Below are 23,574 nucleotides of genomic sequence, written 5' to 3'. Positions count from 1 at the left end.
CATGACCATGTTATACTGACTTAAGTATTTAGATGAATAACTGAGACATTCTTTCCACAAAAAACAGGTATATTTTGAATTTAGATGATTTTACCTGTGTCCTGCATGTTGTTTTTGAAGGGCATGTTAAAAATTATTCATACATGAAAATGTATCCAGTGTATGTAGTAAATACTAAAATACATTCATATGTCAGAATGTATTTACTTGATTATAAAGATATGAGTATAATTTTTGTGTGAAATACTTATAAATTTCTTTTGTCTTACAACATCAATGAAAATATCTTTCTGCAGAGTCACGTCATTTGATATTGTAGAAATAGCATATTATGATACATTCAAATTCCTCAATTATTATTTAAATAATTTGTTTTTATCACAACTGGATGTATCAAAAGCAGAAAAACAAAAATGCCCCACCAGCCTGGCCTGAAAGAATTAGAAAGTTTTGTTAATTTTACCCATGATATTCTAATTATTTTAATATCCAATTTTTAGCCACTACTACCAGTCCTTAAGTATCACTCTCAAAAACCTTTGACCAAACTTGAAAACCTGGAATGTGTCCTCAATTGTGTTTTTTTCAAATTGGAAAATGACTAACGTTCTCACAGGGAATACAAAAAGTGAGTTATTTGTATGAGATTGAGTTTACGAGGAATGAACTTATAAATAAAATGGGCTTTGAAGTAGCTTTTATCTCTTTTTCCCTTGAGGAAATTACTTCTGGGTGCAAATCATAGCAACAAACAGCTATTGGGGGAAAAAATGGTTGCTTGGCAGTTTAATGATTAAGCAGCATATTGAGAATGTGCTAGTCTTTGTGTTACCTTAGATTAAATACAACTTGACTAGAACAGCTGTTTAAATAAAATGTGACTCTTTTTTTGGAAGAAAAGCCAAAGGTAGTGAATATTAACATTACAACTTTAAGTTCAAGTAACTGTCCTTTAATTTCAGTATATTTTAATGGGATGCAATGCTGTAAATCTTTAATGGGCATTTTAACAAGTGTGTGTAGCATGTCAGGTTAATATCTAAAAAATCTTAATGTGAGTTGAAGGATGAGGCTTTCAACATTTGAGTTCAGTACCCTCCTAAACAAAGTGTAATAATAATTCATATTAAATATTTGAACGTACACTGATTAACTATGAAGTTATTCATTCTGTTGGCACTTGAGCCAGAGTAATAATCTAGATATTCTAAAATCACTTATGTAGACCGAAGTTCTTAAGTTTAAGGTCCATAGACCCCCACTGGTGCCATTTGTGCTCTTTCTGATGGTCTTCAGGGTATGTTAGTATAACCAATTTCTGCATCAAGGTCACATGTCAGGAAAGTTGAATGATGTCATCAGCCTGAAGGCTATATTAGATGCCCCCTCTGGATGACAATGCAGTGAATGTAAACAGGATTGGAGACATTAGTTCAGGAAAAACTCCTGTGTTGCTTAAAGTTGATTGTGTGTGTATGTGCTGTTTAGAATAGATACTGACTTAAGTACAGCAAACCCTTGCTTTACATGTCTTCAGGCTGTGTGAAACTCACATTAACAAGAGTTTCACGCAACTTGAAGATGCATGGCTGTCAGCCAGCCTAGCTTCCCACAGCTCTAGGCAGCTAGGCAGGCTAAGATCCCCTTCCCCCTGCCTTCCCAGAGCACCACTAGGCACCACCCTAGGAAGGTGGGAGCAAGGCTTTTAGCTCACCTAGCTGCCTGCCACTGCCACAAGCTGACAGTGGTACCCCCTGTGAGAAGGTAGAGAGAAGGATTTTAGCCCCCCCGCCCCCAGCTGCAGGCAGCGGTGGGGGGGTTAAAACCCCCTTGCCACTGCCCCCCGCAGGATCAGCATTCTCCCTGCAGCCGCGGCTCAGCCCCAACCCACATGTGGGGCTCCAGCCCCTGCCCACCCCCCAGGTTTAACCGCCTCAGCCCCAACCCACCCGAAATGACTATAAGATGTGTATAAGAAATAAAAAAGGAAAGCTATGTATGTGTTGTCTATGTGAATGAAGGAGGATTCATTGCGTGCTTCAGATGTGACCTTTTTCCCATTTCCAGCACAGAAATATGGCTCCCAAGAGACTTAGCCTGTACTGTGTTAAAGAAGCTTTCTCTCTACAGCCTTGTAAAGAGGCCTTTTGGACCTCCTTGTATGTATTTTCTTGTCATATATTACTATATTATTTGACTTGTTAATCTCTGGAAGCTGTCTCTTCAGTGCTGTGGTTGATTAGTCTTTTTTTTAAGCCCAGTTTGTCTTCTGTGATGTGGGATACTGCTTTATGGAATTCCCGCTTTATAGGCTGGCACGATGAAAAATGAAGCAGCAGTTGAAGAATGGCACTGTTTTTTACTTCGCTTTGGTTCTCCAAATCCTTTACTTTATTTCAGTTCAGGAATATGACTGGTGTTCTGGATGTCTCACTGAGTTGATGGAATCTGAGCTGCTTTTCCAAGAATTCCATCTTCTCTTTATAGATGTTTTATATAAGAATGTTTTCCATTACTGCTTGGGAAATTTCAAACTAAGCATGTTCAGCTGGCCATCCGCCCTTGTTGTAAGGGTATGTGGCATTGCATAGTTTGGTTTATTTTCTGTCTGCTTGTAGGAGGACTTGTATTCCCAGACTGTCTGGGATAGCGTATTAAGAGGATAGAAAAAGTAGATCAGTAGGTATTAAATTAGTTTTGAGGAGAGAATCACATTCACAGATACATGATTTTGAATCAGCTAATAAAATACCTGCAATCAGATAAACTGGTGTTTTATGTGTAACCTACTAATGTAAATATTAAACCACACCCAGTCAGATTTTTTTTGTTGTTAATTGCATTCTGTGTACATATACAGGTAGGCAGAATCATTTTTCTCTACTTGAAAAATGTTAAGGCAATGTAAAGAAGTCAGTTTGAAGAGGAGCCAGAGTATATGTAAATATGCGGATGCTAATCAGTAAATAGAAAAACTAAGGCATCACAATTGTTAATCTGCTTATTCTTTAAAACTGTTTTTGGGACGCAGGATTTTTTTTTTCAGGTTATAGGGTTTGAGCTTCATTCTTTACTGACTCAAAAGACTATTCAAGAGCAGTTATATGTAAACAACTTGAGTAAGGGAATTGTATGAAGTATTAGCAGTTACACAATTGCTAACGATCAAGAATCCAGGGTTGTCCAGTATTCCAACACATTTTTTTTCTTTTTGTCCCTTCCTTTCCCTCTGTCCCTTCCCCCTCCCTCAGTCTCCTGATCAGCTGGTGAGAGATTTTTCCTTCAGAGACTAATAGAGAGTATATAATTGAGAATATACAGAAACCAACATCATAGACTGCTAAATCTGAGTAGTAAACGTAGAGAAAGTAGCTCTCCTTCTCCAAATAGGACATAGTTAAATTAAACTAATACTTGGCTCTGGGAATGTGTCCCCTTGCTTGCTATGCAAGTGCCAGACCTGCTAATCTCTGCAGGTTTTTTATTTAACTGATACCAGTAACAAGACAACACCCTAATAAAACAACTCTTAACCTTTGGTGACGTATTCTTAATTTGTAAATGAGTAATAGTGAAGTTAATTTTGACTTCTAAGTGAGTGTTGTGAGACTTCATTCTGTGCTGTAAAGCAGCTCTGAAAGGAAGTGTTTAAGAGGGTGGAGTTTTGTTTCCATTTCTATTATTTTAGAGAGGTTAGTACAGTGTATGCTTTCTCAAGCATATGCTTTCCTATTTGGACTTAGGCAAATAAACCAACTATGAAATTTCTGATATGCACTCAAACTGAAAAAGTGAGGAATAGGGGAGGGGAAGTTAGCGGAACAGATTGACTGTGTCGTTGTGGAACAGTGATTCTTAATGGGGACAACTCAAGCCTGCTTGGTGAGATACTAGCTGTTTAACAGAGTGGTGCTACAAAGTGGTGCTACAGAGATGATAGCTCTGTTTTTTGTTACATGTTTAACACATCAGCGTACATCATGATTTAAGTGGCTGAAGTAACATTCTCTTACTGCCCTGATCATATTATCTTAGCTGTCTCTTTCCCTTCTCTTGCACTCATACACTCTTGCTTATGTGGCATTTTCACTAATTTCTATGTTAATTATACATTTTCAATGTGTGTTGCTTTTCCTTTTTTCTCCTGTATTACCTCATGCAGTCTTTTGAGGTATTTTCCTTTCATTGTTTGAGTTCCTTCATTGCTCATTTTCTGTTGTTCAGTTTTCTTCATGTGCTCTTTCTTCCCCTACTCTCTTTTCTTCCCCTGCATTGTTCACTTTTTTTCTAAAAGTCTCTTTTATTGTCTTTCCCTTGGTTCTGTAATAACTTCCTCTTAGTGATGTCTGTCTCCTCATTTTCACAACCTTGTTATACCTCTTGCCTTTACCTTCAGTCTCTTTCCCCATTTTCCTTCTCATCCATCTCTTATTTAACTTCTTTGGGTACATCCCAGTCCATTCACACTCTACTTTTTATTGTCCACGGCATTCCACCACCACCAGCATGAATGCTTAAAAAGGAACCTTCTTTTCCAGTTAGCTTCCTTCCCACTTATTCTTAAGATTCTCTTTGCTGCATTAAATGGAAGCATCTAAATGTGCAACAGAATTTCCTCTTGAGACAATCACATCATCCTAATCGTAACAGAGGGGGAGCCGTGCTACTCTATATACTATCAAAACGAAAAAGCAGTCATGTAGCACTTTAACAAAATAATTTATTAGGTGAGCTTTCGTGGGACAGATCGACTTCTTCAGACCATAGCCAGACCAGACCATATGACTATAGTCTGAAGAAGTGGGTCTGTCCCACAAAAGCTCACCTCATAAATTATTTTGTTAGTCTTTAAAGTGCTACTTGACTGCTTTTTTGTTTTCACATCATCCTGTGTGTGAATGTTCAGCATCTGATAGTTCTGTCCTTCAAGAGAAAAGTGTGTGTTACAACAGGTTTAAAAGTTGTTCTGACTAAAGTTGCTACGTTGGAATAGCTGAATCTGATTGCTTGGTAGTGGGAGAAGTAAGGCAGCCTGGGGAGTGTGTGGAGGGAGGATGAAAGCAGGAGAAGTGATATAAGCAGCAGAAAACAGGAGATTGGAGAAACTGACCTAGCACAGTGGAAGACAATTCAGCAAAGATTGAGTGCAATCTTTTGTCTGTATTTCCTTCCACCATGTTGTCTTAAGCAGATGCTAATGTGCAAGGCTGACCTTCAGGCTGAAAGAGCAGACCTGAATATGCAATTCTGTGGCCAGGGTTTAATCCTGTGCTGTGAAATGGAACATTGAGCTTCTGTGGTAAACATGCTCTTGCTCAACAATGTGGAGAAGGAAAACTCTATATTGCAGTTCTGTTTTCTTAGCCTAGTTTTTCAGCTGAGAGCACAAACAAGCGAGCAAAATGCATTCAGGTTCCTATCTTACATGACCAGCAGTTCTGAATAATTATTGAGATAATTAAGCATTAACTTGCTTTTATTTAAAAGTAATTCCTGATTTCATGTGAAGCATAGGTTGATAAATAATATGTATGACTTACAATGGGGTAAAGGAGGAGCCAAACCTTTTATTGGTTGTGTGAAGTGCTTACGTTGTTTTTATTTTTTCAGACATTCAAGCCCTTGGTTGGAAAAAGTGTGTACAATTCAATCACTGCAGTAGAATTCCTTGTGGACAAACAACTGGATTTCATAACAGAAGATAGTGCCTTTCAGCCCTATCAGGTAAGAAATATGGGTAGTGTTACAAGTATAAGTCAACTGGTTTAATTGAGTTTCATGTGCTTTATTTTTGAAACACTTTCTATGGGCTTTCCTATATAATGCTGAGTCCATTAATTTCCCCTTGGTCAGTGGAAACAGAAGGTGCTCACCAATTCATACGCTTCAGTGCTGAATCTACAAAGTGAAAGCCTACATCTACTGTGTCACAGGTTCTTCTTCAAAATAAAAATTTTAACCTGTTTGTTAAAAATTAACCAATACAGCTAATTGTGGAGTAGGTACCAGTATATTGTCTATTCTTCTGAAGCCTTGCTTTGGTAGTTGAACCCTTAAGTATTTAAATTATACTTGATTATTTATTATTGTTTTCTTAAGAGTGAATTACAGTAATTTATTTTCTTTTTTAAAGTAGTCTGATTCCTCTGTCAAGTTTGACATAAATGGGAAATTTCTGCTCTTTAAGTTTGTTTTCACAATTCAAGCATTACAGAGTTCTCACTTGTAGCCTTAATAAATTAGAAGACTACTTTCAGTATGTACTTGTGTATATGTTTAAAACATGGTGTTTGTGTGGGATCTGGTCACCAGAAGCCTTAGAAGAATATACTGGTAATTTGATTTTCTTCAGAGAAAATATTTCAAACATTTCTTTTCTGGTTTTGAAGATAATGGGATACAATAGTGGTTGGTTGGTTTATTTATTTATTTATAATCAGAGTATCATCAGTTCCATGCAAAGTTGCCATAAACTATCTCTGTACTATATCTTTTACAAAACAATTATTTTGAATCTGTTTGAGAGACGTTAATGGCTGATGTACAGCACAATAATGTTCTTCCTTTCCCCCAAATTACTGTGGTATTTTTCCAAATAAATGGCTTAAAAACAAAATGGAAATAAGACCTTTATGAGTAGAATTGTTTTTCAGTTGATGCTTTTGTCATAAATCACGAGTATATGAGGAATGTAAAAAAGTTTAAAACTTGTTGTCTGAGTCAAACTCCAGTTTTCCCACTTACTTTTAGTTTACTAAGAACATGCCTGCCACACTTGGCTTTTGCTGTGCATGAAGGACATATCTTCACCAATCTTGTTGATTCCATTTGTGACAAGCATTCTTATTTTGGCAGTAGGTTGTTTTGGCTTCCCAGAGAACAATCTGAGCAAATTTCCATCCTGTGTTTCAGAAGGGGCCAAAGTCAGGTGCCGCACAGGGAATGAACAGGTAATCTTTAAGTCATCCACCCCCTGCTATCTTGTTTCTAGCCTCTGGCAGTCACCTTCTCTGTCCATCTTGGTCTTGGCTAATAGTCATTGATGGACTTGTCCTCCATGAATTTGTCTAATTTTTGAACCTTATTATAGTTTGATCTTTTATAAGTCTTCTAGCAAAGTGTTCCACAGACTGACTGACTATTGTGTGGAAAAAATACATCCTTACTTTCTTCATGCCAGTCATGGATTTTATAGGCCTTATTCATATCCCTCCTTAGTAGTCCCTGTTCCAAGCTGAAAAATTGCAGTCTTATTGGTCTGTCATCATAGCTATTTAATATCCCTCATCATTTTCGTTGCTCGTTTCTGAACTTGGTCCAATTCCAATATCTTTTTGGAGATGGGATGAGTGATATGTGATTTTTAATAATGACTTCTTTTTTTACTAGCATGATTGACAGTGATAGGTACTGACTTCTCATTTTATTAGGGGGTGCTTGACCTCTCCCCATCCATTCCAGGCTCCACTCCCACTCTGTCCTCTGCCCCCACTCTGCCTTGTCCTGTTCCTGTTCCGCCCCACACCCTGCTGCAGCACCCTCATGCCTTAGGTGGGGCACCACTCCTGGCACTCTTTCTAAGGTTCAGGCTGTCAGACCAAACCAGATGCTCTTCTCCTGGCCCTGCTCTGGGTGACAGCACTGGGCATAGGGGAGTATGAGCAGGTTTTGTTTGTTTGTTTGCCTGGGGGTTGGCAGGGAGAGAACGATGTGGTTCTTAACCTCCAGCTTACAATAATAAACAGTTTGAGAACTTAGAGACTTTTTTATGGCGAACTCCGTCTCCCCCGGCCCCTTTTTCCTCCCCCTTACATTGTGGTGGTGGTCTAAGCGCTTAGTTTCAGCCCTGCATCCTGTGCTGAGTGTTGCAATACCTAACTTACTTAACTGCCTAAATCTCGTTTTCAAAATTCAGGCACTTGGATGCCAAAATCCAAGTGACAGTAAAAACAAGCTAGGTTTAAAACTGTGTGGAGTGACTCCATCAAATTTCAAATCTGGTGCTGTAACCTCTGGATCATTTCTCTTGTAATTGAGATAATGAACATATTCATCATAATATCAGTATTAGGAAATATGACTCTTGTTCAGATCAGTTGGTAAATGTGATAATCTGCCTAGTGGCCTTTAAGAAATGAGGTTGTCGTCTTAGTCCTGTTTCAAGATAAGTGCTCAAGCCAGACAAAATAGCATAAGGGACATCCTTTTAGCACTAGCAGAAAGAATTGATTAGAAGTGGTCACTCCAGAACAGGGTTAGAGGTACACCCAGGAATTTTGAACTGCATATTCTTATGCCATCATATGTGCTGCATATCAGTAAACTTCAGTGATAATAGACCCAGCACTTTTGTCAAGCATTAAATATACTTATTTTTCAAAACTGGAATATATACATGCACACAGGCATACACACTTACTTGCTGGATTACAGCAACTGGTGATTCTTATGCGCCTTACACTTCTTACTTTGGTTAGTAAATCTCATGTTTCATATGTGCTTTTACATAATACATCTATATTTCTTGTTGTCATAGTGGTTTCTGTTTTTCATTTATGTACAGGGCTGCTTGCAAGTCAGTCCATTTTTAACCCAGACTGGTAAGAAGCTGCTTTGAGGCCTTTCGCTTGTAATTTGTGCCCACAAGATCCTGAACATAAAATGAAATAGTCACTAGCCAATAAATTTTCATTGCCTGACAGTCAACACCAACAGTTTTTATTTTGATTGCTATGTAAAGGATATTGAAGGCATTATTTGTTAGCTGAAAATATTACTGAGTGCAACTACTATTCATTAATCTTAGATGCTTAGGTGTGTGTGTGTTAAGTATTTCCTTCTTATGGCAAGATGCTCTGCTTCTGGAGAAAAGTCAAACTTAAGTAGGGGACTGCAGCAAAACAGTAGCAAGGACATGAAAATTCTGTCTTGATGCAGTAAGTGGTAGGCATTGCAATGTTAGCTTATATATTCACTATCCTGTTGTACATCTCCACTCAATGGATCACTACGTTGTTGCGGTTCTGGGGCTTGCATGTCTCAGTGATCCCTAGAGTTATGTCAGTGGCTTTCCCACACCCATCTATTCATGCAGGAGAAGATACAACGCCTATGTACCTTTGGATGCCAGGATGGACTAAGAGTTAGACAAAAAAAAAAAAATGAGCGAGATTATGACTCTCAGAGTAGATTCACCAACACCAATCAAGATTGATGATGCAGACTTTCCCAGCACAGACAGCTTCACATAGTTAGGCAGCAGCATCTGCCATGATGGAGGCACCAAGAACAACATCCAGAGCAGACTAACCAAGGCCAGAAAAGTCTCAGAAGTATGATCAAGGTGTGGAGATCTACACAGTACAGTGTCCACACCAAGCTTAAGCTGTGCGAGGGCTGTGTCGTATCAACACTACTGTACGTCTCAGAGCACTGGCGGATGACGGTGTGTGACCTTGCCAAGGTCGTCCTTTCACACCACTAGCTTTGGCAAGATACTTCACGTCTTTGGGCTGAAGACAATTTCCAATCACGACGTGCTCCTGTGGTGCCTTCAGGAGGACATGACTATGGTCTTCATGAGAAGACACTGGAGATGGACAGGGCACATGTTGAGAATAGAGGCAGATGCTGTTGTAAAGATAAAACTTCACTGGACTCCTGAAACATGGTGGAAACATGGGAGGCACAAGACAACATGGCAGCGTACTGTTGAGGCAGACATGAAGAGAATGAACTACAGTTGGAACACACTGGAGAAAATGGCCAGAGAAGACAGAAGTGAAACACCTTCATTGCTGCCTTACACACCAGTGGATGTAACATGCTTTAACTATTGTACATCTGTTACAAAGAAATATGAGAATGAAATGTGGTACATAAGACAATTTGTCAGTGTTTCTCTATTTTTGGATCCAAAATATGCCTAATATACTTTAAAACTGTGCATATTTTCCATTGATATACAGTGCACCCTCTTTCAGAATGCCTTTCACAATAATAAACCTTGGGCTATTGTGAGCCTGGATCCCTCCTCCAGCCACACTTGCAGAAGCAGGGGGTTGAAAGCCTCTGGAGGCGTAGGACTACAAATGACATGGCAGGCAGTTCCTCTGTAGTTGCAATAGAGGTATGGAGGAGGAGAAAGCCAGCTTCTCCAAACCCAGGCCACAAGTGGGAAATGGGAGGAGAGAAAGACAGCTCTGGCTTTGGAGCTACAAGCAGCAGGGATCTCATGGCAATTAGATGGGGGTCCCATCCTGGCTGCAGAGCTCAAGGTAAGAGCTGCCCCTTTTCATCTCCCTAGCCTGCAGACAGGGCTAGATTAACTTACTGTGGTCTGGCACCAAACATATTTGTGGGCACCATAGTACCCAGCCTTAAAAATCAAACCCATCTCTAACCATTTAGGCATTTTTCTTCAGATAAAGTTGAGGGTTGGCAGTTTCTCTCAACCTGTTGTTCGCCCATCCTCCTGTGAGTGCTTCATGCCCCAACGAGAAAATAAATTCCGTTTTGTTTGGAAGATGCCGGTTCTGTCCCTGCAAGCATGTGCTGTCCCAGGCTCTGGAATGGGAGTGCTCCAAACCTTCTTGGGCCTGTATCGTTATTTCCACCACCCTTGTTTGAAGCCTCAAGGTTCAGCCAGCATTGGCAGGGCTGAGTGGTTCCACCTGAGCTTGCCCAAGGAGTGGACTCGAGATGGGCCGCTGGGGTGCTGCTTGCTCTGCAGCTGTGGCCCCACACAGTCTAGGTTTCTAAAATAGCTGGGAACAAGAATGCAGGAACACACAGGTGGAAGGAGCAAAGGAACCTGTTGCAGGTCCTGCAACAGGTTCCTTTGCTCCTTCCACCTGTGTGTTCCTGCATTCTTGTTCCCAGCTATTTTAGAAACCTAGACTGTGTTTTGAATGCAAAAATCTGCAAGCATTTACAAAATTACCCATTAATACTGGTTTGGGTCAGGTATAATGTAGGCTTCTATGGTGCTGCTTCCTGCAGCCCTAAAATTTCCCCTCAGTTCTGATTTTCATCAGTCCAGCTAATTACTTCTGAGGCTTCTCTTGGGCACAGAGTGCCAAAGTGTGTAATTTTATGGTGGTCTTATTGGAGATTAAAATGTCATCAGATTTCAAAGTAATCTAGTATATTATTCTTCAGTGCTTCACCATTTAGCCCTAGCTTGAAAATAATAGCATGTTAAGTTATATTTATCTAGATATTTCTCTGAAGAAAAATGATGGTGTATTGTTGTGTCCTCAAATACATTACAATCTATAAAACACAAATACTGTGGTATAGTACAGTGAAGTATATTTCACAGAAATTCACACTAAGCAGAGATTCACTATAAAGATTTCTTCTGTCTTCTTTGGCCATTTTCTCCAGTGTCTTCCAACTGTAGTTCATTCTCTTCATGTCTGCCTCAACAGTACACTGCCATGTTGTCTTGCGCCTCCCACATTTCCATCATCCGTTAGGAGTCCAGCAAAGTTTTATCTTTACAACGGTGTCTGCCTCTTTATAAAGAAATCAGTGCAGAAAAATGTAGGTTAATGGCACTAAAGTACCCAATTCAATGGAGAAATGCTAAGATACAGAAAACTCAACTAGGTCTTAAGCAGTACATAGACTTCAAAAGTACTCCTTATGTGTGCAAAAATCTCCACAGAGCGAGGTGGTACATATATTTTTCCTTTAAAAAATACAGTGCTAAGTGTGCCTATTCTGTGAAAAATATAGGCAAATTGTACATTAAATAATGCTTTAAAAAAAAAGTTTTCCTATAGTAGATACTACTGGGTTTTAAATTTAGTGTTCTTAAATGTCTAGGCACAATGGAAAAGATTTAATCAAAAGTGTGTGGTTCTCACTTGCCTCACCCTCCTTTAGTTAAACAGTCCTTTGCGTCCAGCTATGCACTTAAATTGTTCATAAAAATAGCTAAAATTTTATATTTTCAGACATATTCTAACTTCACAATTATTTCTGAATATTGAGTTTGAGAAGCAAGACTCGATAAATCAGTTTTCATACTGATTTTTAAGAGGTTGGGTACTTGACAACTGGGGTGTTTTTTAAAAAAGATCTAACTGTAGGCATTTACAAGTATAGTCTTCCAATAAATTGTATGTTAAAATACCAGTGAATTTACAGTAAACTTATAAAGGATATGTATAACCAAGATGAGTAATTAAAACTAAAATGTGTACTTTTTCTGGAACATCATGTGAACAATATATAATATCCAACTATCACAGCCATTTAAACAATTATAAATTCATTTTTATAGTATTCCTTGCCAGTGAAAGGTCCAGAATTAGAGCAGAAAAGCTGCTTATTGTATTCCTTTAAGTATTGTAGTTTGCTTGGAGGTGAAAAGAGAGGACATGGAAAATTAAACCATATAATATCTATTATGTGGTGTGTTGTTAATGCGGATTCTTTATCTGAACGATATTTGGTTATGTCAGTCTTTCACAGGCCAGGATCAGTGGTATTATTTTGTGGACAAACAAAAAATCTTTTAAAACACATTTCCTCCAAGAAAATACATATAAAAGCCAGAAGCACAAATTGTTTGTAAGACTAATAAGCGTATTGCTTCTCTTCTGACTGTATAGAACAGAGCAGGGAGTGAACCCATAGGCTGCTCTCTTGGTTGCATACTAACCAGTGCTGGAAGTAGTTCTTACTCTGCCTGTTGCTCCCAGGACAGCAGTATTAGTACAGCAGGGCCTGCAAACACATTGCTTTATAAACTTTTATAGGCTGAATTTTACCCAAAGAGTTTTTGAACAGAAAATGACCCCAGATGAGAACTGATAGTGACTCGTTGCACAGCTGGCTGTGGGGGAGTAAGACAAATTCAAATTCCGTTTTTTCACATTCATTGCATTTCCTGCAGGGGGTATTTCACCACAAAAGGAAGGAAGTGAAACGGTATGCACATGACCATCTTTAAAAGTTCCTCTTTAAGTACCCCTTAAAAAAAAACAAAATGGCTGACACAAAAGCTTTGAAAATATCTTGCCAGCTTTTTATTGTTGTACCCTATCATCAGTGTGAGTCTGTGTCTCTTAAATCTACCACCAACCAGAATAAATAGGAGGGAAAAACACAGTTATAATTTAACTGGGGTTTTACTGTATGACAGTATTTCATCAGTGTAAGCAGAGGTCAGTCAGTCCACTGTCTATATATTGAGGCTTCCGGATACCAAGATAAGGTGTTAACCTAAGTGTGAGAGAAGATTGTGTGAAAAGGGTAGACTGGGAAGGCTAAGTCTGTATTGAAAAGCATGTTTTAAAAAAAAAAAAAAAAAGTTTGTCATTTACAAAAATTAAAAGGTTAAAAGTGTAACCATCTTTAAAGAGGTTATACATACATACGCCTTATTTATGGTGCAAAATTTGCCTCCAAAATGCAGGCTTTGATAAAATCTTCATCTCTCAGTTATCCTAGGCTCTGAGTTTCTATAGTTAGAAGTATTAGGCATGTACATAATACCATTTTCCCACTTTACTGTTTGTTTCATTGTTGTGAGGAGGAACAGGGTTTCAGTTCCCACAAGTTCCCTCTCTTGGCTATCCAGTAGCACTGCTGTGAAAGTAATCCAGGGTGTTTGTGCTCTACTGATTTCTTCTTGGGTTGTTGGTGCATTTCTTAAATACTGTCTCTGCTGCCCATTCTCACATGTGGAGCTCCCCAGTACTCCTGCTATAGGCCCCAGGGACTGACCTGATTCTCCTCCCTTTCCACCACTGCAATATTTCAGTTAATTGAGTACACCCTTCTCATAGAAGACTCCCAAAAGTCTGAAACTTCTGGTTCTTTGCTGAGTGATGTTCCTGTAGGTGCTGGGCAGGTTGGAGACTTCCAGAGCGGTAATCAGCTAGACTGTGTATGCACGGTCAGCGCCTCGTGGCATTTGTGCCCTTTTGTCCACATGCATGATATGGCTCCTGTTAATTACTCTCAACGGACTGTGGAGGAAACGAGATGATCTTTTCAACACTGACCTGATTGTGAGAGTGTACATGATTGTTAATAGTTACCACAGTTTTTCTTCATAGTTATCAGTTAGTTTAGTAATATTTCTTCTTAGTAGTTATTTAAAAAGAAGTCTTTACTTGTTACTTAATAGTTGATTATATAGGAGATTTTCCCATTGTTACGTGTAAAAAAAAAAAGAAAAAAAAAGTAGAAAACTAGAAAAATCCATAATGTCAGGTTCCGGGTTTTCAAAAGTGTGACACATGTCATGAGGAAATGCCCACCTCTGATGGGCACTCGGCCTGTATTCATTGCCTTGGTGATGCTCATGTCCCACAAAAGTGTCCTCATTGCAGTAAGCTGACTGTGAGGGCCTGCCACAACAGAGAAATGTGGCTGTGCATGGTACTCTTCGATGAAGCTCTCCAGCCGTCCATGTTGGAATCTACAGTATCGCTGACCACCCAACCCTAAAACAGAGAGGCTTGTAGTCAATGGTGGTTTCACCCCAAAAGATTAGGATGTCACCTGCAAGATGTCTGCCTGCAACTTCGCAGAGCAGATCGAGTACTGGTGACAACCCTGGTATGTCCAGCACTACCGCTTCTCATACAAAGGCAGCTCAAGAATTTTCTCTACATAAAAGAATAAATGCACATAAATCAGACATCAGGAACAGTAACATACCTAAACCTGTAGGAGAACACTTCAGTCTCCCTGGACACTCAGTAAGAGATTTAAAAGTAGCAGTCCTACAACAAAGAAAATTCAAAAATAAAATGGAGAGAGAAATCTCCGAGCTGCAATTCATTTGCAAGCTTGACTCCATCAGCCAAGGATTAAACAGAGACTGGGAGCGGCTGGTCCCTTACAAAAGCAGTTTCTGTGCTCTGGAAGCTCACAACTCCACATTAGAATCTGACAGTGGGCCACATCACCCCCGACTGATCTGACTTGTTTTCTCTTCTCTTGACATAAAGTACTGATAATGGGCCATTTCCACCCTGACTGAATAGACCACATTCAGCTGTGGCCCTCGCTTTTACTGGGACCTCCCTCTTTAAATACTCCTCTAACCCCCACCCCCCGTCTCCCACTCATACATCTGACGAAGCGGGTCTTTGCCCGTGAAAGCTCGTGCTCCAAAATATCTGTTAGTCGATAAGGTGCCACAGGACTTCTTGTACCCAGGTGTGTAATTTTGCCTTTGCAGCTTATCCTTCTCATGGTCGCACAGCAATTCCAAAACAGTTAATGCACAATTTTGCACAGAGTCTAACTCAGGGGTCTGCAACCAAAATAGCAAGAAGAGCCATTTTTTCAAAATCAGTTACAAAATCAGTACTTCAAGAGCTGCAATGCATGTGAATACTAGACATCGTTAATTAAATATGGTCAAACTGTACTTTTTGTAACCCCTGTTGTAAGAACAGCACACACAACAATTTGTACCAGGTAGAATGTTGCTACACCCATCTCCAGGCTTTACTCTCTTCAGTTCTGAAATCAGTCCCCCTATTCCCAAGCTTTACCCCCAGCCCACAAACCTGACCCCCGTTCCCAGGCTTATCCCCTCTCAACCCAAATCATCTCCCCCATTCCCAGTTTTAACATTCCTCAGCCCCAAACCTGCCCCTCCATCCCCAGGTTTAACCCCCTCAGCCCCAAACTAGACCCCCATACCCAGGCTTAATCTCTCTTAGCCCCAAACCCACCCCCCCATCTCTAGCTTTACCCTCCTCAGCCCCCAAAGCCACCCTCCCCCCAGTCCCTAGGCTTAATCTGCCTCATCTGACAAGCTCCCCCAGCTACACACGCTGCCACTCCCCCCCCCCGCTCCTTCTCAGTGGGGATGCGCAGGTCCAGCAGGGGCAGACTTGGCTACCCTTCCTTCCCCCAGCTCTGCTCACTTCCCCCACCTGCAGCTTGTGTGGTTCCCTGCCCTGCTGCGATGCAATAAAGGAACTCAATTTAATTGGTTCAACAGCCAGATCCCTTCCACCGCCCTGCTGGCTGTTGAACCACTTCAGCTGAGTTCCATTATTTCAGCTGTAGCAGGGCGGGGAGCCCCACGAGGAGTCAAGAGCGGCAGCATGCGGTGCCACAAGTGCCTTCTTAAAGAGCTGCAGGTTGCCAATCCCTTGTCTAATGCCGGCTGTTTTACTTAGTTATACAGAGCAGGGGAGAGGAAAGGTCACACAGGCCAATAAACATCTTAAATGTACATCCCTGTTTCCAGTGCTTTTTTCTCTAAAATAGAAAGTACCAGAACTCAAGTCTGATGATGCCTCATAGGGGTTAGGGTGTTCAATTTTAATGAAAATAATTCAAAATAACAGTCTTAAACACTTTTTTGGTGGAAAGTGATCCAGTGGAACCGTGCATCCCACACTGACATGTAAAAATTGCCTAAAATGCATGATGCCTATTTTAAGTTAAAGCGGGGGAAAAGACAATGTCAGGAGGTTGAATCTCTGCCCCAGCACCTGCTGCTGAGCTATCTGGAGATCAGCTCTGGTGACTCCCTGACCCAGGGCACCCTCCACTGGCAGCATCCCACCACTGTCACTTCCATTCCTCTCTCTGTCTGGACCCACACTGATCTCAGTCCAGGGCCTACCGTAGGACACCCTCATACTATTGCCCTGTCCTTCCAGGGGAAGTAGCAACCCATTGTCTTGTCATGAGCCTCAGGAGCCTGCTGCAGTGCTCAGTCTAGCTCGGGAGTGGGTAATAATTTCTGATGAGGGGGCCACCCCAAGACTTCAGAAAGTTGTCAAGGGCTGCACCTTTCCATGATACGAATGGTGGAGGTGCAGGCTCTGGGATGGAGGTTGTGTGCAGAAGGGGGCTTGGGGTAAGAGATTGAGGTGCAGGGGTGTGTGGGGTCTGGGAGGGAGTTTGGGTAAAAGAAACAGTTGTGACCTGCAGTGCATGAGGTTGGGTTGTGACCTAGGGCAAGAGGGGGTTGTGACCTGCTGCAGGAGGGGGTGCGGACGTTTCAGCTGTGACAGGGCAGGAGGAGGTTGTGATCTGAAGCAGATCACTGGGATGCAGGGTCTGGGAGGGGCTATGGGTATAGGAAGGGGGCAGAGGATTTGGTTTGCTTGGAATAGAGAGGTAAGAGTAGGGGGCATATGGTTGGTTGGGGAGAGGGCAGGTCTGGGGTGCCAGAGGCAGGTTCTGACCAGGAGATTTACCTGGACAATTTCCAGCCAGTGGCCCTGCAGGCTCCTTAGGCAGGCTCCTTGACTGCCTGGCTGTGGCAGAGGCCCTGTGCTCTGTGAACAGCCAGGAGCTTAGAGGCCCTTTGCAAGGCCTGAGCTGTGACTGGAAGTGCCCTGTGGCTGGAGGCACCCCACAGGGCCCGAGACGTGGCTGGAGGCACCCCACAGGGCCCGAGACATGACTGGAGGTTCCCCACAGCTGGAAGTGCCCCGCAGTGTATAAGCCAGCGGCTGGAGACACCCCTCAGTGCACAAGCCAGTGGCTGGAGACACCCTGTGGCTGGAAGCGCCTGGCAGTGTGCGAGCAGCATCTGGAGGCACCCTGTGGTGCTAAAGTAATTGGGAAAAAGGTGGTGGAACACTGTTCCAGTGCAGAGTCCATGGTTCCTTCTGGGCTTGCAGAGAGCCGGCAGAGCTCCCTCCCACTGAGACTGATGTTACATACTGAGTGATCATGTTCTCTCTGCCTCATGCTTCCACTTCCTGTCTGGCTTACAGATCCTATGTATTCCCTTATTTAAACTCCTGAGACACTGAGTGAGTGAGGTAATATCTGTTACTGGGCCAACTTCTGTTGGAGAGACAGATAAGCTTACACAGTGCTCTTATTCAGGTCTGGGAAACTTAGGTAACTACAAGGTGGAATAAATGTTTTGGAATAAGTAGTTAATGTGTATTTCAAGGGGCATTTCATGGTGAAAGTGGCCTGGTAACACCCTTCCAGTGATAAGGAAGAAAAGTATGGAATAGAGGGGAAAGGGTATACTGGGAAGTATGTGTTTTGTAGTTAGTTGTAATAACCCAGTGTGTCTGTCCAGTCCATGATTTTTAGTGTCTAGCAAAGATAGGAACTGAAACCCTTATGCTGCCTCTATTTCCACTTCTCCTCTTTACTTTCCCTTCAGAGGAGTCCACTAAAGTGATTTCTAAGATGTAGCTGCTGTTCCCAAATGGTTTCATCTGAATAAGGCTGTTGAGTCCTAATAATCTTGTTATATTTGTCTGGTGTGTACCTGCTACAGGTCCTGTCAACAGTGAGGCAGCCCCATATGTATATGATACATCAAATTTTCCACAGTACGCCCTTGAAATACTAGCCAGAATGCTAGAGTTAGACATCCCCAGATTCATCACACAGAGCACAATAAAGATGAAGGATTGTGGTTTTGTTGTCCTTTTTTCTTATAAAAAGAAGGTAAATAGGGTGTTGTGTAGATGGTGTGACTACAAATTAAAAAACAGTGCACATTTTGCATGAGTTTTAAAACAGCAAAACCTTGGGAAGAAGAGTGAAATAAAAATGTTTGTGTAAATGGGCAGAAACATATTTTAAGCAATCCCTAATCATGGAAAAAGGATTGAAAAAAATCTTTCTCGGTCTTCAAACTCCAGACTTAAAATAGCTATTGTAACAGAAAAATGTTCTTTCATGTATTTACCCTCCTCCACTCCAGGGGCTTTTGGGTTTGTTCCACCCATTGAAAATGACAGAAGCAGCTTGAGAACATTCAGTGCAGGCCAGCTGGCATCCCCCATCATCATGTGCTCAGCTTCTGGTTTCACTTCCTTCACAGATGATAGAGCAGCACCCAGTTTCTCAGTCTTTAACTCATCTCTTAATTTTTCCTATTTGTGTTTTTTAATGTCCAGACTACCCAAAAGCAGTCCAGCTGATTTCTTTGGCAGCATCTTGCATAATGATGGTCTGACCAGCTTGCTGCTGATACTATCTATACAGTTTAATGTACAGTCCTGGCGTGAAAAGTGTCAAAATGCTAAATCCAGTAAAATGATTCACATGACTCATGGTCAGCTTTAGGGCAGATCTACACCATAAGGGAAGGTCAAATTAAGTTATGCAATTCCAGCTATGTTAATTACGTAGCTAGTGTTGATTATGAGCTTTTGGAAGCACCATTTCCAATAAGGGAGGTTGTTGGGAGCCTGCTTTCCCATCAACTTCATTTACTCCTGAAGGGAGGCAGGAGTATCGTGGTTGATGGAGTTATCCTGTGAGTTCAATTTAGTTCTTCTCCACTAGATGTGCTAAATCAAACTCTGGAAGTTCAACCATAGCAGGGTTGATCTTCCCTATCGTGAAGATGTACCCTTATTCTGCATTATAGCTAGGGGAGTACTAACAGTTTTATCATGAAATTTCCTGGAGGTAAGGAGCAGAAATGTTGCGTGGCTAGTCTGTTTAAAACATTAAAGAGCGAGCGCTAAGTAGATACATAATCATGTGCTAAATCATTATGAATTCCTCCTTCACGAAATGAACGCAACTTTCCTCTTCCTAAAATAAGGAAGTAAAGTTGTGTCCTTTTTTTCACCTCTTACTTCTGATGTGGATCAGTCAAGTTACTGAGTTTCTGGTGCTCTTTTCTAGGAAATGAAGAAAAGACATAAATGTCTAAAAATCTAAATCAAAATCTTAAAATACTGAAAGAAGCCTCTTTCTTGTGAACTTGAAAGTCAGACACTTTCACACTTGGAGTCTCTATCTGCTTGTAGCACATCTCAGGAGTGGTCTCTGGACTGGGGCGGTATGAGCAGATCGAACTCGGACATTTTTTGCGTGGAAAATGTTTCTCTGAACTTGCACATTGATCACTCCAGAATTTTCTGTTATGAAGGGGAAGGAAACTGTGCTTATAATTACGTAAATTACCTTGTAATCTTACTATTCACACTGTCTTTTCCTTGGGCAGTCTCTGTGGAGCTTAGCATGCTAGCTAGTTAGTGATGGGACAGTGTTCCATATAAATCACAGAAAGGCTGGTTGTTTTCACTTGCAGCAGCATCCGGGGAATGGAAGTGTTGAAATTACACTTGTCAGTTCTCCTTCCCTCCCCCACCACAGCCCCCACAAACTGTCCGCAATGTGGGGAGGCACAGGTTCCCTCTATCTCCCATTCTGACTTACTGTGCTACAGCTTCCTTCCCCTCAATCTTTGCAGAAAGACTCAACAAGGCAGCATCCAAATGGGAAGGGACTTAGTTTTGGGGGATCGAGGTGTGAGTTAAGAGGTTTCTCTGTAGGAGCATCTGGGTGTAGGTGATTCAGTGGAGAATCTCAAAGGGGAGATTTGGGTGTTCAGGAGCTTGATGTAGGGATCTGGGTGCTTTAGTAATGGGTTTCTGTGGGAAGGGTCCTTGTGAATGTGATTTAGACTGAGGGAATGTCTGGCTGTGGCAGCTCATTGGAGGGGAGATCCAGATGCAACTGGTTTAAGGCTTGATGGGTCAGTGGAGGGGGATCCAGATGTAACTAGTTAGGGGTTCTATGGGGTGCAGATGCCACATCACCATTATCCAGATAGAGAGAATGAGGGGGTCTTGATTCATGGGGGTGGGGTGGATGGGGGAGCAGTTCTCCGCACAGGGATTCCTTCCTTTGCAGATAACAAGTGATGGGCTCAGGAAGTGGGGAGTTTGCAGAGTTTCTTACAGCATGGGGTAGAAATTTGGAGTCTGACCTGACCCTGGATGCCATGTAGCTGAGGCTAGGTTCTGTCTTCTCTAATCCCATCTTCTGTCCCACAGTGTTTTGCCTCTTTGCCAGATGCCCTGGGAAACCTGAAACATTCTGCTGGGACAAGACCACTCTTGTGGCTTTCTTTGCTTCCCCATCAGAAAGTGATTGTTCTGTGCGAAAGCAAAAATATCTGGGGGGGGACATAAATTGTGCATGTGTTCAGTTATGCAGAATTCCCCCAGAAGTAAAGGGTGCTGAAACAGTTTCTATGGTAGGGACACTGAGAGTCATTAAACCAAACTGTGAACTTTCTGCATTAGGGGAAACAACTTCAAGACAGGTTGCAAAAGCACCTCCAGCTCTCCTAGTTTTGGCATGTATGTTCTAGGGACTCATTGGAGGAAAGGCAGGGCTCCTGCTTTTCTGAGTTTTGTGACTTTGTGTGATTTTTAACTTTATAATCACAGTTTATAGGCGCTCAGACCGTTGCTGTGAATGCCTGTGTCCCCTGTATGTATATAGGACATGTAGGCATAATTATGTATATGATTTACTTAAACGGCACTTAAAGAATTCTTACACTTTTCAATGGAATATATGTTGCCCAGGGACAAAAATATAATGCTCAGGTGGAATTTGTAGACCACTCAGAATAAAGAAAACTTACAGGGAACATTGATTAATTGATTGGGAATTCTGAAGCTGGTACTATCTGTGAGGGGGACTAGCTCAAAAGTTTCCTCTGCAATACTAGACCTCATGTTTTGGTAGGAAATTCCCCATGTTAGGTCAAAAAATGATTGACTTCAGTGATTTTAAATACCCAAAGAAATCCGACCTTCTAATCCATAGGAGAGGCCTCTTTTCCTTCACTTTGTTTCTGTGTATATCTCATACGGACTGGCAAAACGAAACACGTGAGTCTGTACAACTTGAGTTGTATAGCTAAGCTCTAACTGTGACAGATTCGGATTCATCTCCTGTTTTTATTTGGGCACATGGTGTGGGGGGGCACATAATACATTTGACCAATAGGTCCACCTGCTCCTTCCTTCCTTCCACTATTTATGGTGGTTTTTTTGCTTTTTGGATTTCTTTTGATTTGGATAATGAAAATCGTCTCTTCGGTTTCCCTTTTAAAAGGGATTTTTTTTGAAGTATCAGCTTTTCATTTCTCACTTGCTTTTGGGACTCCAAGGGGATGTCAGTATCTTTCTGAAGGAGGTCAGCACCTGATGAAATCAATGACCTAATGGTATAAACACTGCAGAGCAATGCTTATTTAAAACAAAGAAAATAAACAAAAAGTACTGTCCTGGTTATAATAGCAATTAAAAATAAGTAACCAGAAAATCTATGCTTTTCTGTTTTGTTAGAAGCCTATTATAGATACTAAATTATAGGTTAAATTTGACCTGACCACAAACTATTATTTGTTAACAAACAAAATAATTTCTATTGTTACGTTCTATTGCTCTCTTTCCCTTGCCAATCTATTACTCTGTTCTCTAAAATACAATTATAGTATCTTGTACAAAATGGTACAGACGTGTAAATTGATATTTGTTTTCATCAAGCAAACTTTGAACTCTTAAGAGGATTTTGAGATAATTTGTTGGAAACATTAAGGCTGTGTCTACACTAGCCCCTTCCTTTTGCAGGGGTCATGTTAATGAGGCACTTTGGAAGATGCTAATGAGGTAATGCCATGACTGTGCAGCGCCTCATTAGTGTAATGGCACCTGCACGTAATTCCAAAGTGCAGAGGCCTTTGGAAAGGACCCCCTGACTTTGAAAGCCCCTTCTTCCTATTTGGTTTTAGGACGAAGGGGCTTTCGAAGTCAGAAGAGTCCTTTCGAAAGGCCTCTATCTACATGGGCAGCTCATGTTCTGAAAGCGGCATTTTCAAATCGTGCATGGCTGGTTTTATGCTAGTGAGATGTTGCATATTCATGTGAGCACCTCATTAGCATCTTCCTAACTATGTCATTAACATGCCCCTTCTGAAAGGAGGGGGCTACTGTACACGCAGCCCCAGTGTGCATAGATTTGAGGAAACTGAAATCAGTAAACTGTCATGTGGCAGGCACATCACATAGGTGGCACATGATTAGGGTTACCAACTTCCTAATTCCAAATAACTGGACATCCCTGCTCTGCCTCTTCATGAGAGCCCACCTCTTTTTGAGGGCCCTGCATCCTCGCGCCCTCCCTTGCTTGTTTTCCCTCGTTCCCCTTGCCGCGAGCTCTCCAAAATGGATGAATGAAAAAGGGTGAATAGGTCATGGTGAATTCAGTCTTCAGATGCAGGTGAGTATGATAGTGAATAAGGTTATAACTTGTGAAACAGAAACTGGCGACAATGGGTAATCCAAAAGGGAAAATAAGAATATGTGCCATTCTTAGCTTTGTTTTCTTAATGACTTGCCGGATGTTGCTCTTGATATGTACAAAATCTTACTTGTTCATGTCGCATCATCCATATTTGCTTTGCATAATACAACATTGCAACAATTCTGCTCCATCTGTGAGAAAATGGACTACAATTCACATTTATTGGTTGTAAATTGGAGAAATGATGATCAGTATATTTTTATTTCATAAATATCTATATTTTAATTTTGTGTGTGAAATTAGGACCACACGTTATCCTAGCTACAATACAATTACAGACTTGCTTCCCATGCCCAAAACAAATCTATAGAGTACAAACACAGAAGTATAGGCTGAACCTCTCCGATTCGGAACTCTGATTTGGCACCAGGCAACAGATATTGCTGGATCAGTGTGCCCCAGCCACAGAGCTTGCCAGTGACTGGGAGCTCAGCTGATCTGACAGCAGGCAGGAGGAAAGGCATGCACCACAACCCCTCA

General features: G+C 41.3%; 1 protein-coding gene across 6 annotated transcripts in view; it reads left to right on the top strand.

Moving 5' to 3' along the window:
* Nucleotides 1–23,574, top strand: part of JMJD1C (jumonji domain containing 1C) — a 276,168-nt gene that overhangs the window by 175,298 nt on the left and 77,296 nt on the right. For all 6 annotated transcript variants that reach the window (XM_075000187.1, XM_075000184.1, XM_075000186.1 and 3 more), the window contains one exon: nucleotides 5,611–5,724. In XM_075000187.1, the coding sequence (XP_074856288.1) occupies nucleotides 5,611–5,724 (114 nt within the window). The remainder of the gene's footprint in view (nucleotides 1–5,610; nucleotides 5,725–23,574) is intronic.

The sequence above is a fragment of the Carettochelys insculpta genome, chromosome 7 (genome assembly GCF_033958435.1).
Source record: "Carettochelys insculpta isolate YL-2023 chromosome 7, ASM3395843v1, whole genome shotgun sequence".
NCBI lineage: Eukaryota > Metazoa > Chordata > Testudines > Carettochelyidae > Carettochelys > Carettochelys insculpta.
Note: the sequence above shows the minus strand (reverse complement) of the source record. Positions and strands in the feature narration are given on the sequence as shown.